Consider the following 21,232-nt stretch of genomic DNA (forward strand, 5'->3'; position numbering starts at 1 on the left):
CATCTTGAAAAGTTTGCCCCCTCACATATACTAATGTGCCACAAACAGGACGTTAATATCACCAACCATTCCCATTTTATTAAGGTGTATTCATATAAATGGCCCACCCTGTACATCCATCAGTGTGCAGGAATCGTCAAGAAACAAATGTCCACAGACAGTTTTGCTCGGGGCATTACAGTGAAACGTGGGGTAATGACTGTCATTGCCAAAGACTGGCCAGAAAAGCGCTGATAACACATCAGTCTGGGATTGTGTGGTGGTGTGGTGACACACCAGAGCCCTAAAGTTGCCGTGAGCTTCAGTGGAATAAACTGAGGAGCATGATGATGGTGACAGAGTGGCCCTAGATTGGGCACTGAGGCGATCACACTGCATCACATTATTTGTAGTACTTTTTATATCAATCTATACATGGGGACAAGTGGGAACAGGTCTCAGGTCTCAAGTGGCCTCTGATGATGACCAAAATATCAATATACTGGTACAGCTAAAAAAAAAAAACTTAATTTATAATTTAATTTTATAAAATATTTATCTTTTTACCCCAACCAACTATTTCACTGTACAAATGAACATCCTTTTTGCCCAATGCCAATATTTATGGTATGGCTGATAACACTGTGCTGAGTAAGACTAAATTAGCTCCGTCGAGGATCCACCATGTCACATGATGGGACCATTAACAAAGAACAAAGAAATAAGGCAGAATGATATTTGAAGATATATTCAGGTGTTCTAGACCAGAGCTGATAGTGGCACAATCAAAAAACATTTATCTAATGAAAATTTTTATCTCATCAAGTGACAGTAACATTTAGTGTGCAGCTTATGTCAACAATGCATCACCAACAAATGCAATGTATGAAATTCAAAAGTGGGTAGTTGTACACATTCAGTATCAAGGATTCTTTCTTCTTGTAAGAAATCAATGATGACACCCCTGGAATTTTGGATTGTTGAGTAGAAATCTGACAGAAATCTCTCTGTCATCTGCTTCAGTTTACAAAGCCCCATTGACTCCAAGCAAGCTGCTCTTCCTGACCACACCCCTAGAATTTCAGTCTGCTCCTGGCTGCCAGGGGTCAGGCAAGGCTACAAGTGGTTGTTCTTTGAGAGGTATGCAATGAGGGCCACGGCGACCCCCACGTAGATGCCCGTCCCGATGGTGATGGACAGCACGGCCAGGAACAGGGCCCGTCTGGAACTGGAGCTGGCCAAGTGGAAGTCGCCTTTATTCACCGCTTTGTTTGTCTGTGAGAGAGAGGGAGATGACAGAGGTGGGAGAATGTGAGCGATTTTTTGAGCTGTGCAGACCATCATATTACCAATTCCCAGACCAGGTTCTTTTTCCAGTCAGAACCAGTGTTGGCCAAAATAGCAATGGCTGGTACCATAGATGTGTTTGGTATCATTATTTGATATGTGGTGCATCATTATTTGTTATTGATGGCTGTCATCATCATCCACATTTGGAATCAATGTTTTAATAGTGTTTAGTTGAAAACACATAACAAAGGTCCTGTGTGGGATTTATGGGTGTGACGCCTGGCCCCACCCTTCTTGCAGCAGGAGCCCCTCACACACACTCCTGATCACTTTCATCCGAGTACTGATCATCCAATGGTCAATAAACACAGCCCGTCTAGTGGGCATAACCGCGCTCGCTTGCTGACTGTGTCAGTACTGAGAGACGCCTCCCGCAGGCTTCCGTCCCCCACTAAGAGAAGCCAGCAGTCCCTTTTACGGGCTTCGTCCCATGTCTTCTTTCTATGTTTCTTGTGTTTTGAAATGTGATTGTGAATCTGCACTTCCTGGCTTATATGAGAAACAGCCAAATCAGCATCAATGTGAATAAGATTTTGACAATATATTTTTTAGCAATATACAAAATATGATTTTTATTGCAGATTTCATTATTTGCTTTCACAGCTGATGAATGAAAAATATTCTTTGTTTCAGTAACTGTATTGTAAAAATGTAACATGGACTGAATACAGAATTCATAATATGAACATATATCATTACTACATCTATTTCAACCCTTGTCACACAAAGCATCGGGGAGACAGAGAGTTCTGCTCCATTCCCGCCAGTAATATTCAGCATGCACACATTGTTTACACGAATGATAAGAATTGGCAATCATTTGTCATTGTCAATTTGTCAATGGCTAAATAAATGCTCTCCTCCAACAATGATGATCAATGAAATACCTGAATTCTAGCAGCAGGTCTTATTGCTGATCTCCAATGGTATTTTTTTTTTTTTTTTTTAAGAAAACCTTGAGTAATTTATTTGCTTACATGCTGTGCATCTCAAAGAACTACGTAAGTACCTAAGCATGCTTAATGAAGTGGGAGAAATCCGGAGCGCTTGACATGGGAACAGGAGTGTGGGCGGCACATAAAGAAGGAGCGAGATGAGGTTTATGGATCAGAGTAAGAGAGCAGAATGAGTGTGTGTCCGTGTGTGCAAGGGGGGAGAGAAAGATCAAGCATCAGTGTGACGAGAGAGATTGAAAGAGCGACTTGGAGAGCAAAAATGATTAATTGGCTCGTCTCCAGGTCCTGACTGAGTGTGATCCCCAGTGGAGGAGCGGCTGCACAAATAAGCCGAGTGTCATAACTCTAGCCACTCCTGCAGGGTCTGCCGCCATCCGGAGCTCAAGTCGAGATTATGGCCTGATATTTTTTTGATGAATTCATTTACATCTCAATGCCCCGCTGGCACTGTGTGTTGTCTCTTCCACCTGTCAGACATCTCCTAATGAAATCTTAAGACATATCTCATGCAATGATTTAAGGCCATGACTCAGTGGGACTTTAATTTTGTACTGAGCATCAGGACCACAGCCAGCAGCGTGACCTGCACCATGACCTGCAGTGTGATGCAGCTTCCCAGGAAAAAAAAAGACAACAGGAAGAACAAAGGAATGGTGGCCTGAATACAGTTTTATTTTTCTAAAAGAAAAAAATGTCAGGGTCTAGACAAATGGTAATTTGGGTAAAAATCATTTTGTATCATTGGAGTCATTTTACAATCAGATGTTGGTGAAGACTTCCCTGCGTTGCCGTGACTTAGATTTATGAAGAAATCAGTTTTTAGGTAATCCTGTCCAGAGGCAATAATTACATTTGGTTTTATTTGCACAGGGCCTCTGGACGTTGTCTGAGTCGGAAATTGCACATCCAAAATGTAATTAATGGTGGGTGTGAACACAAAAGCACATGTTGTGAACTGTTTAATCTCATTGGACCAAAAAACAAAAATCTTGTAAAATGAGGAGATTCCTGTGGGGTCTTCAAGGCGAGACAAGTATGGATGCTTTTATTTGACTATCATTTGGAACCCACTAAGGTGTGAAGTGGACAAAACCCCACAGAAGCACAGTATCAAATGTAGCCTGATTCACACATGAAACAATTCATAAATGCATAAACCTCATTTCACAATTACAGAACACAAATGTTAAAATGCATGGTACATATCCTGAAGTCCAATAACAGCTTCCATTGACAGGGAATGTTTGAATGGAATTCCATGGGAAGCATGGCCCAGTACAGTGAGTAATCTGATAACAAAGGGGGATCTCTGACAATTAATCTGTATCTGGCAGATTCAATGGTGGCCCCCCCAGGCCACATGTGGCCCAGTCTGAAATGCAGACCCTTCAGAAATTGCTACATAAATTCCGGCAGTATAGTAAAGACCATGAATGCAAGACTCCGCGTTGCCTAGCAACCTTCAACCCACAATGCAGCATGTGTGTCTAGAAGTGGTGGTAGTAGATTCTGATACGATCCGACATCATTTCGTTCTCAACCAAAAAATGTAAAATCATTTCTTTATCCCTGCACAAATGCTTATGCTTATTTTAAATCTTCTACATATTTTGCAACTAGATTAGAATGTGCCCGAGTCAGATGTCAGTATTTTTGTTTCTATGTCCTTTGAGATGTGCCTTTGTAAGACATTTTTCAGTGATGCAGCCTTATTCCAAAATAGATTAAATGAAAATAAATTTGCCCAAACCTCAAATAAACATTTTTAAAATAGTTTTATTATGGGGATTAAATGCATTTAATCCATTTTGGAATAAGACTGTTAAGTGATGAGCTGTGAATACTTTCCGGCTGCACTGTAAAAAGTCAACAATGAATAAACATGATCTGTGTTTTGTCACTTTTCTTACATTGAAAATCTGGCCAAATTGAATTTGTAATTGCCATCTTATCATTAGACCACAGCATTGCGCCCCTTTGCCAATGTTCTATTAACATCCCAAATGTGTTCAAGGAAAATTAATAAATAAATATCTTCTATGATGTCTGAGAACCGATCCCAGGTTAAAGCTAGTAATTGTGGTCATTAAGAACAACTGTCATATTTCTATTCTTTACGTGTCATGTTTCATCTGAACACGCTGAAAGCCAATTGAACCTGCACATGCCAGGCCCTCCTTGTGATGATGCTAATAAAAGACAGCCTTGCTATGCATTCATCACCTTTTCATAATTCATGTTTCCAGGCTATTTATATCGCAATGTGGAGAGAGAGAACAGCTAATTAACATTTTTGCTGGGCCAAGGGTAAAGAACTGGAGTCATGTTGTTATATTGTAGTTGTGGGTCTGTGTCTGCTCTGCTACTGCATAACTAATTTTACTCCAGTGGAAAGCTGCGGCAAGTCATCGAAGTCATCTGCAGTGGTGTGAAAGGCCCAGTTGATTCTGAGCTCTGAAACTGTTACGTTCAGATCCTTCTTGGGGGAAGCAAATAAAAACAAATTCAATGTCTGCATAATCATATCCTCTTCTGGCACTACTCCAAATCCCCTATCTCTCTGGCTGTCTATCTCTCTGCCGGTAAAATCATGCATATGTGTGGAGGTGGAGAGAAGGTGGCCAGTGATGGGGCAGCTGAAATATTCATGTTCTCTGCCATCCCAGGTCTTTCCCGGAGGTAAAGCGCCTGGACATCAACCATCCCAGCAGCACTGCACCAGCCTTCACATTATGAAAGAAGCTGTGTCACTACTTCACTCCAGATCAGATTCTTGTAAAGATTCTTGCAAGCTAGTAGTACGCTGCAAAAAACAGCCCAAACATCACCAACCTCTCATCCCTGATTCTAATATCGTTTTAAATAGGAATATGCTGCATTTTCTGAATCAGGGCCATCAATACCAATCATACCAAGCAAAGATGACAGAATATCAGTTTTTTTCACAGTATTGCAGAAAGATATTGTAAGACAACACTAAAAGTAACTTTTAGAAACAATCTCATTCTGGATCATTATATAACATCAATCTTATAACAGAAAACAATTGACCTCTAATGGAAGGCCCACCTAGTCACTTACATGACCTAAAAGATCTGCTGGTCACCTGAGATACCAGCAGATCACCTAAGGTAACTCAGTGAGTTACAGACTAACAAACTGTAACACTGTCATGCCAAGGCACAAGGCACAAGACACAGCCTTAAAGGTGCAACTCAGGAATGCCAGGCAAGAGTCTGGGAGGAGCAGCAGTAAATGAAGGACCAGCTTGGGGTTCCTTCAGGAATGGCATCCAACATAAAACTTTTGGCATATCAATTGTGCAGACAGCCACATCGCTGTGGTGACACCTAATGGGACCAACTTAAGGAAGGAGGAGGAATCCTCTAACCACTTGTCATTGTCAGAGTCTGGGCCAAGCTACTCTGGGATGGTGTACTGAGAACACGGCTGGACAATGAACGTCATAGTCACTTCTCATCAGGGTTCTCTCCGAGGGGTGGGGAGGACCCACCCATCACCCTGATTTCCTCTCTGTGAGCAGAACTTGGCTGCACCTCTTTTAGCGGTCACTTTTTCTCTCATTCCAAGGATTATATTCACATTTATTACAGAAATCACAAAACAGACATGGGAGCCTAAAAATAAAGATAACACTCTTGGCGAGGTATAGGTTCTATGGCAACAGCTGAAGGATGTGCATACGGTTTGAATAGGGGTGCAATGTCAAGTTTATTACATTTCTTTGTTCATAAGAACAGCAGGCCCATGAAGGAGGAAGGGGATCCTAACTGGCAAACCCCATGTTGCTTAGGAAGGTTCCTATACTTGTCTATTTAGTCTCTAATCACTGACCTGCTCTTAATCACAGAAGTGTGTTGAGGAGGCATTCAAGGTCACAGTGCAGAGGATGTCCATGTATACTTAATGAACTGATAATTCCTGGTCTGGCGAAGTCCCCATACATAACTAGAATTAAGTATACTCAACTGCCGTAATCATGGGTTACTTTTAGTAAATGACAGACAGATGACAGCTATGAGTGTGACTGATTCTACAGATGCACCAGATCCAGAGTACTGCTGTACCAGCTTCTATCCAGCTATTCCATTCTGAAATATTATACAAATGAAAGTGATTATTTGTCATATGTGACACACAGCACATTAAATGTGTCCTCTTTAAGATGCCCAGGATAATAATTATCTGAACAGTTGACAATATTTACTGTGAACATCACACAAATCTCTCTATTCTGCTGTATTCAACTGCTCCATTTAAGAAATGACTGATCTCAGACACTCCTTCTTCCTTCTACTACAGGCAGTGAAGGTGAGACAGGCTATTTGTCATCCGCAGACACGGTATTAGCTTTCATTGCTACGCTGATGACACACAGTTGTATGTATCAGCAATGCCAGATGAGAGGCAGCATCTGAACAGAATAGAGAATTGTCTGAAGGACATTACAAAGTGGATGCTCACCAACTTTCTTCTGTTAAACCCTGATAAGACAGAAGCTCTTGTACTTCGTCTTCAAGCAGCCAGGCATAAGCTGTCTGACTACATCATAATTCTGGATAGCCTTTCTATTTCACCAAGTATTAAAGTAAAAGATCTAGGTGTCCTCATTGATGCAGGTCTTTCATTCAATTTGCATATAGATGATTTCACTAGAATAGCATTCTTTCACCTTAGAAATATTGCAAAGATAAGAAACATCATCTCAATGCACAATGCAGAAAAGTTGGTCCATGCCTTTATTACATCAAGTACTGCAACGCACTACTGTCTAGATGCTCTAGTAGGTGCATGAGTAAACTCCAGCTAGTTCAGAATGCTGCAGCCAGAGTTCTAACCAGAACCAGGAAATTTGACCACATCACCCCAGTCTTACAACCACTGCACTGGTTACCCATCAAATTTAGGATTGACTACAAAATCCTACTTTTAACCTATAAAGCTCTAAATAGTCTCGCCCCACAGTACCTGAGTGAACTTTTAGTTATTTACGACCCGCCACGCCCCCTGCGATCAAGGGGTGTGGGGTCACTACTGGTACCCAAGGTACAGAAGGTCACAGCTGGGAGCAGATCCCTCTCATATACAGCTCCGCAGTTGTGGGATGGCTTGCCTGTCAGTGTTCGGGACTCAGACACAGTCTCAGTGTTTAAATCTAAACTGAAAATACATCTGTTTTCTCTGGCCTTCTGTTAAAGTCCCAGACACAGTGTCCATTATTAAGTCCACTGTATCACACATTCCCCGTGTTAAACTCAGACAGTGTTAAATTCACCTTAGTTAGGCTGTCCTAGTGAGGGTACCAGACCACTGTAGCACCAACATACCACTATAACCACATATTTCAGTACCAGTCTGCTGCTGCTTCTGTTTGTTTTCTCCGAGACACTGAATTAAGCTCACAGACTACTGGCAGACAAGTGAAGAGACCAGCAGATAAATCCTGGTTCCTGGCAACTGCTAAACGAGGACTTAGCATGAAACGAACCAGAGGATCACCACAGCCACCACCACCGCTTCAGGGATTTTCTAGACTACATTTTGGACTTCTCCATCTCTACAACTATAGGCCTTTTTTCCTATTGGACAATCCCCAACCCTGCACTGACACCATTTGCAGGCTCACTCTACCCTGGAAGGAGGTCCCTCTCTGTATCACTCCTTCCCAACGTTTCTTCCTTTCTTTTTTTCTCTCTCCTTGTGTGGAGTTTTTCCTTGTGTGCAGAAGGGTCAAGTGTGGGGGGTGTCAACTGTAGGGCCTGTCAAAGCCCATTGAGACATACTGTATGTGATTTTGGGCTATATAAGAAATAAATGTTGTTGTTGTTATTTGATTTGTGAAATAATAATTCATTTTGCATGATCAGATTTCCTGCATGCCTGCTACTATTATTTCGTGAATCCCTTTATGTTGTGCCGAGCAGAGTTCATTGAATAAAGCCATTCAATGACATAAGATGATGCATGGTTTGTGGGGTAAACAGTGGGCAAACGGAGGCTTCGGGAAGGCGAATAAGCCTCCTCTTCAGACACAGCCCCCCTTCCCTCCCCTGTGGCCTCGCCATACAAACCAAGTCAAGGAGATTTATGTAATGCATTCAGTCAGGACATAAATTCTAGCCCTTGAGCCAAAGAGGCAGTCGGCAAGTTGTTATCTGCTGTTCTGAGAACCATTTATTTTGCTGCCGTGTATCGTCGCCTTTTTTGGTACCATGGAAACATCACATTTGACTTCTTTTCTGATCACCTGCTAGGACCAAGCCAAGTGGCATGCTTAACATGAGACTAATGCCTGACTTTTATGTAATCTATGATGATGAGAATTTACATTAAGCATGTAGTTTATACACTGCCTGTCCTGGATTTAATTAAGCAAACAGGTAAGAGCCTCCCATTGGATAATTTCTGCATGATGACTAGATTTCAGATAGTTAACCCTAATTTATGCACTGATTTTTTTAAACAACCATGTCAGCAGACACATTCTGTGGTCGTGGAAAAGATGAATGTGTTTCAAAAGGGGTCAAATTATTTTGCATGCATCACTGAAAAAAAAAATCTAAGGGGATCTCTGACATCTTAACGAAATAAACGTGATCAGAAAAAAATATTGAATCACGATTCGTCGACTTAAGAAAAGCATTTATCAGTGAGGCTAATTGGGGAAAAAAGGCTTCAGTCATGTGCTCTGATGAGTCCAGATTTACCCTTTTCCAGAGTGATGATGTATCAGGGTAAGAAGAAAGGTGCATGAAGTGAAGCAGCCACCATGTCTAGTTCCTACCTTATGATTTAGAGTTTCTGCATATGATGATTAAAATTTTACTTCCCTGATTGCTTGGGCATATGCAGATAAGACATGCTGAAGTAGCAGCTTTGCTTCGTGTTCAGATGTTTGGTAGTCATGCCTGTGCATTGCCCTGAATCAGGTACAATAGTTGCAACCAATCAGATATCTCCAACCTCATGTAACCACAGCAACACCTCCCCTCTCTCACTGAGGCATCACTCAGCATCACGTAGGTAGTTCACGTGACTCTAGTGATGCATTTTTAAACAGACAAATAAATGGCCCTGGCGTGTTGTGGCAGCATAGGTATCTAGATATTAAAGAGAGACTCATATGCTATACTTTCTTAAAACAAATTAACTATACATTCTGTCATATCTGTCTGCAGCGATGCCTTATTAACATAATCATAATCAAAAAAATATTTTCTTACCTAAATTAAATTTGTGTACAGGCCCAATACAAACTGGGCAGGTGTCCAGAAACACATTGGATTGTGTGATGCCCGGCAGTCCCGGGTCAGCCAGATGTGGCCAATCACATGCATGCAGGGGTTCTAATCGCCACCAGATGCCGCTCATTTTGGTGTGGGTGATTACATGTGACGTGACCTTATCTGTTAGTTTGTCCCAAAACCCCAGTCCTGCATTACCGGAATGTTGCTCTGCGTTACCGGAATGTGTTTACTTGTGTGCTTTTCTGTTGGATTTATGTATGTTCTGGCCATCATGCCTTTTTTACCTTTTCATTTATTAAACCTTACCTTGTTCTAAATGTCGTGCCTTTGCACCTCTCTCATTTCGCCCCCTTTTTTAAGCGAAGATTGCTAAAATTGTATTTAGTAATTAAGGCTTCAAACGAGATGAGCATCCTCACATCAAGTCAGAAGGCAGCAAAAAGAAAAAACTAATTAGCTGTGTGGGTTTTCAGAGGGAGAAATCACAAAGTGGGTTTCACTCAGGTGAGCCACACATTCTCAGAGCACCAGCAGCAAAAATACAGGCCACTGTGGAGAGGATGGCGGCTTAAACCCACATTAAAGAAACCAGTGGGGGACGTATATAGAGCCCAGCCTCCAGTACAGCAGCATGTCCGCCCGTCGTTCAAGGAAGGTATTTGTTTAAAGCTTACACTGTGCAAGGCCTACTCTCACACATTCTGGAGCCAATAAATGATGTAAAGCGCTTAGCCCATTTATGTTGCGGAGTGCTTTAAATGCAGCAAATCAGATTATGTACACGCGCTTAGCAAAAACAGACTGTTGCTGCATGGTAGAATTTTTTTTAATGCCACTTAGTGAAGATCTCCCCCACCTACACTGCCACCTTCACAATGCAGCTATACTCTCTCTCCTCTGGACAAAGATGCAAAACGCAAAAAACAAGTCACCAGTTGTCCTGATCAGCACAACCGTTCTGGGAAACTAAACCCAAATGGAGCATAACACTGTAAGTACTAACCACTACAAACGAGGGCATTAACAACTTCAGATATTTTCAGATCGATTTAGATCAATGTCTGTTACCAGAGCTCTCTTCGATATTCCAGGCAGAGCCCGCTCAGTATGGAATCATGCTGTATAGTGCTGTGTAAAAAATCAAAATCATAGACAGAAAATAGAAGCAAAACCATTCTCTACCATTCAAACAAACCTTCATCTGTTGTAAAGAAACCTCTGACTACGCTGCTTAAGATCCATATATTTGAAAAAGTATAGGAAGTTGGAGGTTGCCCATGACCCATTCACCAGCCAAGATGTCCATCTTACGACCACGTGGTAGGTACAGCACATCAGGGTCTTCCCACAAGAAAGGCCAAACTGCTGCGTGCTCATTTGTCTAATAAATCCCACCTAATTTTATCCCTCCATTTTGCAGACTCCTTTATAAGGAGATAATCAAGATCTTCACCTTCAGTGGTTTTGATGTTTTGGCTGATCTCAAAGTACACTGCTCACTTTATCCTTCATTATCCCACACACCCCACAAGGCTTCTGTGTACTATGGAGTATAAAGATTGGGATCAGGATCTATATCAGGATCTAAAATTGTAAACAGGCCACCTGAAAACCATGTAAATGGATGGGGTATTTTTTTCTGTTTCTGAGGAATCCAAGAAATATTTCTGTGGTGCAGTGGTCAGAAACACAGAGCAGACACAAGTCAATGGTCAGAATCTGATGAATAACTGGCTGAAGCCGCTCAGCCTCCGGCCTTCCTCAAGGCAGGCACGTCCTGGCTGATGCGCCCATGAACTCTGGCTCATCATCACATACAATTCACAGAGGGCGTTGCTGCCCTACACACAATGTGAGCCTGGAACGACATGCAAACAATGTGTCCTTGCCCATGTGTCTGGGTTTTGGGACCAAGAACTTGGACCAGATAAAATGTTCTGTCTTTTGTGGTTTGAATTTGAATGTAGACTAAATAGATTTAACTACAAGGAAAGAATCTGAGGAAAGGGCGGCTGCCTTGCTTCAGTTTCCGTATGTTAAAAAAAATTGCATTTGTTGTAACCGTTTTTGTCTTTTAGCTCTGCTCATGCCTTTCTTTCATGTATGTTATATTTTAAAGTCTTCATTTCCTATCAAGATTAAGATCTGGGTAGCAACATAACAGGCCATACATTTTAACAACTTGGATGTTGAGCTAAGTCTTCATATCAGGGCATTAGTCTTACTCCTCCAAGGGTTGGAATTAATTGAAGGGCCACAGTTGAAGTTCCAAAAGTTAAAGGAAGCCAATTAAGACCACCATGACCTTTAAAGCTTCTTTAATGTCCAGAATCCATTCTGACAATGAGCATCCATTACTGGCCCACCTGCAGGTTACCTACAGCAGCTCCAGCTAGAGACATTCTACCCACGCTATACAACATTTCACTTTTTCAGTCAAGTACCTTAAACTGTAAGAAATAATATACACCCTACATGCTGAAGAAATTTAAGACAGCATCTTACAAGCAGTGTAATTCAATTCAAAGTATATCGCCCCATACTGAGGTAATTCCCACATCCACGAGCCGACGGGGGAAGGAAGTGCAGAGGCGAGACATACTGAAAACAGTATTTTATTAAACAATAAAGGAAATAAAGGGGAGAACAAAAAAAACAAACAAACCCACAGGCGTGTGGCGATTGCCAGAACTGAAAACTCAACACAACAGTTGTAGTGTTCACAAAGAATACTGAATAAAAATACTGATGCTGGCCTACAAAGCTAAACATGGAGTAGCACCATCCTACCTCACAGCCCTTATTACACCTCGCACTGCACCTCGTATACTCCGAGCCTCCAGTACTGCTCGCCTGGTCCCTCCATCTCTGAAGGTAAAAGGACGACACCCATCTAGACTCTTCTCCGTCTTGGCCCCTCGGTGGTGGAATGAACTTCCCCTCGAGGTCAGAACAGCTCAGTCACTGAGCACCTTCACACGACAGCTCAAGACCTTCCTCTTTAAAGAATATTTTGATTAAACTGTAACCTTCTTATTGTCAAACTTGTGTACAGAACCTACAACAGAGTGAGTAAAAAGATTGTATTCATAGTTGGGGGTCCTAGTGAACCGGAACTGATCTCTTCACTGATGGTAACTTGAAAGCACGTTGTAAGTCGCTCTGCATAAGGGCGTCTGCCAAATGTAAATGTAAGAATGTTGCAGCCGTCGATGGGCGGAAACACAGCCCCTTATAACAGCGCCCTGATTGGGCCCATATGAGTCCCCAGGTTCAGTCAATCCTGACAGAGCCCCCCTCAACGGGCTACGTCCCCGGAGCCCCAGCAGTACCATCAGAGGAGGAGACAGGGCGGGCAGCGGCAACCACAGGGCTCCGGCCCTGGCGAACCCGGACCCAATGGCGGACCCGGACCCTCTGGTGGACCCGGACCCTCTGGCGACCGTTTACAGCACCCCTGATTTTGAGTTTACAAAAACTAAGATCCTTGATAACGCCTAACTTGTCAGCAAAGAGCATGCTCGGAGATTGTTAAGTGCTAGCTGAAGAAAAAATTATATATATATATATATATATATGTGTGTGTGTGTGTGTGTGTGTATATATATATATATATTGTATTGTTTTGTGCAGTGTGTCTGCATGTGCGTGTGTAAGTGTTAGATTTGTCTGAGATACTTTTCGAATACGTTTGATACGTTTTTTCAACTGCTTCTCTGTTGGTGTTGTGTTTGCAGAATGCCTGGTGATTGCAAACTGAGCCCACCTGTTCCTGCTGTGGACAGACAGAATAAAAGGGGCCCCACTTTCCTTTTTCGGGGCTGCGCTTGCCATGATATCCACCCCGCCCACCTCCCTGGCATTTCCCGATTTCAACACTTCCGGTTTCTCCTGCATTTCCCCTAGGAGGTGACGCAAGTTTTTTGCGTTTTGTTTGTCGTTATTCATTGTAATTTGTTTTGTGTGTATATATTCTTTGTTTATATATTTATATTTTGTTAAATATAACCTTTGTTAAATTTGTTAAACATTATTTTGGATATTTTTGTGCAAATGTATTAATGTGGTTTATAAGATACAAAAAAGTTCATCTTCTATAAATTTCTAAACTAACAATTTTAAGTTAGCTGAGAAAAAAGCCCAGAAAGGTTCAAAACCTCAAACAAATATGAAAAACCTTTTTGAATGCTAAGACATGAGGGTGGACAGGGAAGGGGTTCTTTTGACTAAATCCTACAACCAGTCTTCTGTTGTGATTCCTCTGTGTGAGTGTGTGTCTGTTATTCACTCTGAAACCAGGTGGCTTTGTAGCTGGGCTTTGGTGTATTGATTTCGGTGTGGGCTGTTGCCCCTGCAAGCCGGGTGGAATATATCTTTTTAAATATGTAGGATGTCGTAGGTGTGAAGTCGTGATGCAGAGCGAGAGCAGCAGGGTGGAGTGGGCAGCAGGTCTGCCGCAGTCGCAGCCGTCAACTTCTACAGAGACACAAGCTCTGTAGAGAAACTCAGCAGCACTTTTTAGCACAGTGGTCCAGGGAACAAAAGGTTTTTGTTGCATAGCGCAATATATTACAGTGGAAATTCATGTGTGTAATACAGAAGACAAACCATCCACAAAACTAGTCTAGTCAGCAATTATTAATTCCACAACATTTAAATTAGGCATGTTCTGATTAATTAATTTCATATGGTCTACCTTTAGGGACAACGTGATCGCATTTAAAGATACAAAAGACACACAATGCATACCTTATCGTCATTATTTCCTGCAAATCATTATTTCTTGCATATATTTGCAGTTATTCAGCTATTTCACCCCAAACGATCCCAGTATGTCCTCATAGTGGTTATTCTTATGGTACATCAAAGCAAATAGTTTATGGTGATAAAAAATATTATGCCACAGCGTAATATTAAACACTGATACCAAAAACCTAAAGAAACTATGCAGATGAAGTTGGAGGACAACAAGCTCAGAACCTGCTCAGAGACACCTGACATTACAGAAACCTTACACACTCTTCCCCTGGACAGTAACTGTGTGAAATTGCCCACGTTCCGACTCACACATCCCTGCCCAGCCGCCGACTCCCCGGCTGTCTGTGGACCAAACACTGAGGGAATGGAACCCCATTCTGACCTCCCTTGTATAAGGAAAGTGAATGTGTACTATGTGCATGTTTGTACAGTGTGTGTTCGCATGTGTGTGCGCATGTGTGTGTGAAGAGCAAGAATGTGTGCTGACATGCTTGTTCAGATCCCCTCTCCCAAAGACAGCTAACACCGCAGCCCACAGCGTTAAAACCACCCCTACATTCAAACATACTGAATCAATAGCTGTGATCAATAGTATGCTACTGGTCAGGTTTATTTATTTAGGGTGTATAATGACAGATGAATTCATGATTAGGGGTTCTTCAGTTGTGGTTCAGTAAATGAGGTGTGACAATAATCTGGAGCAGAACAATCCAAGTAGAAAAACATGGAAGGAACACTGGCTCAGGCCACATACCTCGTGGGACAGGTAGAAAGCAGCAATGCCGAGCGGCCAGAAGCAGCAGAGCATCGAGAAGACGCTGAGGCCCAGGTGGTCTCTGGGAGGCATCATGAGGAAGTTGTCCTCGCTCTCCGAATCACTCGTATACTCACTCTGCAGGGCAAGGGGACAACAAATCACCTCCTCAGATCAACAGAAGACAAGCATACAAAAGTATCATTTCATTTTTAAAGGTCCCCTATTATGAAAATTTTACTTAGTGAGATTATTTAACATCCCCTGGCCTGTCTATGGTCCTGCAGTGGCTAGAAATGGCAATAGGTGTAAAGAATACTTTGGTTGCCGCTCGGAGAGCAGCAGCTCAGATGGTCGGATCTGGAATATGTCCCATTATGACGTCATAAGGGGAAAGGTTACCTCACGTTTCTCATGCTTTTTCCTCCCCTAAAACATTATCTCCACTGACCACACATGGCTTCCAAACATGCGAATCATTGCAGTTGCTTGGTGATTGGATGTAAAAATGAGCACAAATGTATTTTTTAGTTCCGTCTCACGAGACTCTGAAGAACCAGTGCGTTCATTTTATTTTTTTTGTAAAAACGCAGACAAATTTCCTGTCTGCACCAAACACTGTGGTTGGTGAATGGTGTTGATGACGTCATTTCTGTGAATGCCCCCTCAACTTCTATAGGCCGCCTTTGTCCTCCTCATTAGCATTTAAAGCAACAGACACTGAAAAGTGGCTATAATTCTGGCCCCAGGCTGAATTTCAAAAAGAGACTTCAGTATTAGGGGAACACTAAGACCGATATAAAATTAAAAAAAAATTAATGTCAGAGGAATATTAACAAGGAATTATCTGGTTCTTCAACAGAAAACACAAAGAAGAATATGCTGGTGCTTTCATCACAGCATTAATGCTAACTGCAGATCTAATTACATTTTGCAATAATGTAATTATTGCAAATAACACCAGAATGACAGTAAGTGGCACAATGAGTACACATCCTGACAGACTGCGCAGTTCATCTGTTCTGTTTAGGAAAATAGATTTTCAGCGTGTTGTATTAAAAATGAGTATCACTGTGCTTATTACATTTTCATTAATGCGAACAGAAGGACAGCGCAGCGGATGAATCTGATATAGCAGTGAAATACTGGCCTGTCATACTAAACTAGCTCAGCTCTTACGTTTGAAATGTAGAACAACCGTTTGTCTCTCCTGCCTGCATCTCAATTTTGCTTCCCACTCGTCATGAATTTTCATAGCCAGGAGGAATTTTCATAGCCAGGAGTATGGAGTATTGCAGTAATTAATTTGCTATATCAGCAGAGCTAGAGTCAGCATCATCATTCTTGGTAAGCTATAGGATGAGCTACAGTTGGGCTCTGGTTTTGTCCTCCATCAGTGACCAGGACTTCTCTAGCCGGGCTCTGTGGCATGGGGTGCTCTGCATGTGCAGCATCAGACGGAGGTCAGACCCCGGCACGATCAGAACTTTCAGTGCGAGTCTACTTTCCTTTAAAATGTAAATCCACCTCCAACCCTGAGCCAAAAAGACAAAATGCGAAAACAGTCCCCCAGAGGCTGAGCCCGATGCCCAGAAACATTTGTGTTTCGTTCCTGTTTTACCAACATCGAACAATCAACTCAATGTCAGCATTTTTCAGCCCACAGTGAAATGAACATGATCACCACTGTAGTACCCACAAAGTCCTTCCCCTCTGATCACAGGTTTAGGGTCAATTAAAACCAAAACCTCATGCCACAAGGCCCACTGGCCCTTAGCTCATGTCATGTCTCATAATGTGGATTTTTATTTGATAAATTACGCTCATACATACATCTAGGTCCCTATTTACTCTTTATCCAAATGATTTGCTTTTACTTATATGTTTAAAATATCTTAACTAACTGGTTCCAGATCAATTCCTCATACCTGTATGTGTGAATTTTTTTCAAGTGAAAAATGTATTTGGAAATGTACTCTACTCTGGTTCTTTAATTCTTTTAAGGTGAACCTTCTCTTTTTTCTATAGCATCATTCACATTTTTCATCTTTGGTCATACTTCTTGGAATAAATCTTGATGATATGCTATAACATCTATATGTGAGCCAGTGTAAAGGAGGAGGTGTGTGATGGCACAATGCCATCAAAGCCATAAATAATATAAAAACAATAATAATACGACAAGATCAAATTACAATTAGTACCAGAAGCATGCAATGCAATGATGTGATTTCTTTCCATGGTTTCTATTTTTGCTATGAAAATGAATTGGTCTCCTGGACACCAAAACTCTTAAGAAGTTCACAGTTGTCAGCTGTGACTCAGGTGGCTTCCATTAGAGCTCCATCAGCTAAGCCAATTGCAATTACGTAAAAAAAAACGGGGTGAAAAAAACATGGGCCTGTCACTCTACAAGGACCCGGGTGGAATTTGTTCCCATGCAAGCCACTTGATTCAACTGTAGACCGCATCAAACAACAATATTCAAAAGGCAGCAATTAGATGGACAGTGACTAGAAATACACCATCTCAGAAGAGACTAGACGGCGAATGGTGCAACACCCATCATGCCACTTCCGAAGTGTTTACCAGATAATAGCTGCTTCTTTGTACACACCTGCTGCCACCGTTCCCCCCACTTCACTTGCGCCTCGCATCTGAGGTTCCAGGCATCAGCCAAAAGCAATTTCAGAGCAGAGTGCCAGTGGCTGTTTCCTGGGGCTGCATCTAAAGCCCTCTGACCTTTCATGTGCTTCCTGTGTAATAACCTGCGTGTTTAATACCTGTGACAGTCATGCGTTTCATTTCTAACGGCAGACGTAGATAAGGAAACTCGGAGGCGTTGTAACTGAAGTCAAGTGCTTTTTTTAATTGGATCCAAAGACGAATGAACTCCAGAAGAACTTTCCATTGAAAGGTCACAATGTGCTTGTAAATGGTTATAGTAGATAATTAGGGGGCAAGCAGCCTCATCTTTTTTGTGCATGCTTAATCACACCTAGAAACATGTTCTTCTTTAACATACGCTGCAGATTTATTCATGGTCAATACTGTCTTCTGTCAGAGACACACATAAATCGTACTTCTCACAGATCAATGGAAAACAAACGATCCAGTGTGAAACCTGTTATATTTGACTTACAAGGTCACGAAGGAGGACTCTGGACAAGAAGGATTCTGGTTGGTAACCTGACGTGGAGTAAATGATGTCACTACAGCACATCTGCAGGCACTGGAGGAGGTCCTGCCTCTGAGCCACCTGCACCGTGCCCGGCAGGCCTGCCAGGTCTTCCAGAACAGGTGGCTCCAACAGATGGGCAACTGCAGGGGGTCAGTGGTCCAGACTTCATCTCCTCTCCTTTCTGTTATTGCATTTCTCTTAGAAGCATTCATGTTTCCTGAACCCTTCGTCCTCAGTAGTGAGTGTCAAACCAAATTCTGGCACTATTATGTTATGCATATATATATAAAAAAAAAATCATTTTTTATCACTAATAAAACTCACTCACTCGCTCATTATCCAAATTTGCTTTCTCCTAAGCAGGACCATGGCTGCCGGAGCTAATCCTGGGCGGGGCAGGGTGCTCACTTACACATTCACTACGAGCTATCTAGAGTCACCTTGCCTGCAGGACCCACTCTTAGTATTTAGCGTTGCCTGCCTTGTCCCATAATCCTTATTTATTTATTGACATACATTAACACTTATACATGCTATTGTGATTATTGTTGTTTTTAAGTTTGCACATTTTGTATCCCTTGCACTACCTTGCCCTCACCTAGAATTGCAAACTATATGCAACAAAAATGACACATCTTTAGTTAATAATTGTCTAACTATATTTGACTTGCTTGTACACATTTCATTTGTGAACATAAATGAATGTGATGACAGTATTAGCTCAGAATGGCAATAGCAAAATGTGGACCAAACAGCGTTTTTACCTCCAGCTCCTGAAAGTCGTCATCATCGTCCACATCGTAAGACAGTGTTTGGATCTTAGCATCCTCCGCTGACAGGTCCAGGAACTTTCCATCTGCAAACATGAGGCCATCCTTGGTAACTGTTGCCGCTGAGGAGGTTGGTGTCAGGTCCTCGATGAAGGTGGTCTCGCAGCAATCCCCCCCAATGCCCCCCTCTCCCCAGGCCCTCAGCATGTTTTCCGAATAGAGTATAAGGTTGGGCCTGAAGTGTGGGTCCACAGCCTGGGGCAGTGTGCTAGGATCCAGCATCTTTGGGGTTCCCCGCTGGGGTGAGAGGTTGACCACCACGTGACCCTGGTACTGTGGGGCAGAGTACACAGACACCATTCCCTCTTTGGTCTCCACCATTAGGCTGCGGGTGTTGATGAGTCCGTTGCGCACACAGCAGCCAGAGCCTGGTTCACCTTGTCCCACAGGCGAGGTTTTTCGCTGGGTGAGAGACTCCTTCTCCTCTGCTGAGCTGGTCTCTGGGCCTGGCCCTGGTCCTGGGCCTGGTCGCCTGTCCATGTCTGCACTGTTGAGAATGGTGGTGTGGGAAAAAGCCTCTCTTCTCAGACACCTTCCTTGCTGGCAGCTTGAGGAGGCCACAAGGAGGTAAGACAATCCCTCCTGCAAAATGTCAGATGGATAAATATTCATTTTAATGTGACTGGGTAAGATAATCATCCTATGATTATGCACATTCTTTGATTCTCGCTTCCGTATACACACACACACACACACACACACACACACACCTACCTAACCTTACTTTATCTACATTTACTGAGCATCCGAAAAGTATTCACTGCACATCACTTTTTACACATTTTGTTATTTTGCAGCCTGTTTCCAAAATGGATTAAATTAATTTTTACCTCAGAATTCTACACACAACACCCGATAATGATGATGTGAAAAAAGTTTACTTGAGGTTTTGGCAAATTTATTAAATATAAAAAAACCGAGAAAGCACATGTACATCACATGTATTCACAGCCTTTGCCATGAAACTCAAAATTGAGCTGAAGTGATTCCAAGGATAGGTGTGTCAAGCTTGTGGCAAAATGAATTGTGGCTGTAATTGTTGCCAAAGGTGCATCGACAATTACTTATGTTCATCTGCTTTTCTCAATTTTTTTATTTTTAATAAATGTTCTCATTGTTATTATGGGGTGGTGTGTGTTGAATTTTGAGGAAACAAATTAATTGAATTAATCCATTTCGGAATGAGGTTGTAATGTAGAACGAGTGATGCGCTGTGAACACTTTCCAGATGCACTGTATGTGGCCCATGACTGACACACGGCAATGTGAGTCAAAAACGTGTAGTGTTTTAAATATGCTTTCAACAGATTAACACAAACACCAGCTACTATGCTGCCAAATTGTGGCTTATTTCTCTAAAAGGGGTTATGCTTTTTGTCTTGTTTGACACTGCTAAGTGGTGGGAAAAACATTAGCTACTGATGTGTCAGTGCCATAAATTTAGCATCTGCAAAAGCTCCATCAACAAAATTACCAAGAAAGAACTGGCCATGATGCAGTTTTTAAATAAAAAAACTAAAAACCATAGCAAGGGCAAGCAGCAAATGCCAACCAAGATTGAGAAAAACATTATAATCGTAATACAAAATGTTCACTTCTATCAGTATTTTCAGGGGAGAAATTAGCTGAAACTCCTATCTTGGACATATGCAAAGATACTGACAGTTTGGCTAAGATCTATATAGCCATTGCTCAATATTTTGCACTGTTTCTATGTTGCTACTGCATGCTGTATAGAACATTTTTGTAATGGGAACAAGTTGTAAACCAAGTAATTGACATAATTACAAAAGTCAAATTAAGTACTCTGGATTGTCTTTGTAGACATAAATACAAACCAAGAGAAACTGTCTTTTTTGTTGGTGTATCATTATATGTTGTCACCCAGAACATAATCTTTAATGATGTATTCATAAACCAAGCTAAAAATGGGAAGACCTCATTCCAACTGATGTAAACCCATGCCCATAAACAACAACAACAACATTTATTTCTTATATAGCCCAAAATCACATACAGTATGTCTCAATTGGCATATGTGTGGTTGCACAGAGCTGCGCAAGCTGAAACTATTTCAGCACCAAATCATACAAAATAAGCCTTGTTAGGTCTTGTTCAGGTCTCTTGGACAGTTGTGCGTGGGGTTTGTGTGCAAA

At 41.9% G+C, this 21,232-nt stretch overlaps 1 protein-coding gene across 1 annotated transcript in view; it reads right to left on the reverse strand.

The window, feature by feature from the left end:
- Nucleotides 1-21,232, reverse strand: part of syndig1 (synapse differentiation inducing 1) — a 31,350-nt gene continuing 10,118 nt past the window's right edge. The window contains exons 2-4 of the mRNA XM_028989290.1: nt 19,011-19,658; nt 15,066-15,203; nt 1-1,254 (exon numbers count right to left, since the gene is read on the reverse strand). Coding sequence (XP_028845123.1) covers nt 1,096-1,254; nt 15,066-15,203; nt 19,011-19,556 — 843 coding nt within the window. The 5' untranslated portion in view covers nt 19,557-19,658 and the 3' untranslated portion in view covers nt 1-1,095. The remainder of the gene's footprint in view (nt 1,255-15,065; nt 15,204-19,010; nt 19,659-21,232) is intronic.

Source organism: Denticeps clupeoides, chromosome 8 (assembly GCF_900700375.1).
Source record: "Denticeps clupeoides chromosome 8, fDenClu1.1, whole genome shotgun sequence".
NCBI classification, from domain to species: Eukaryota; Metazoa; Chordata; class Actinopteri; order Clupeiformes; family Denticipitidae; genus Denticeps; species Denticeps clupeoides.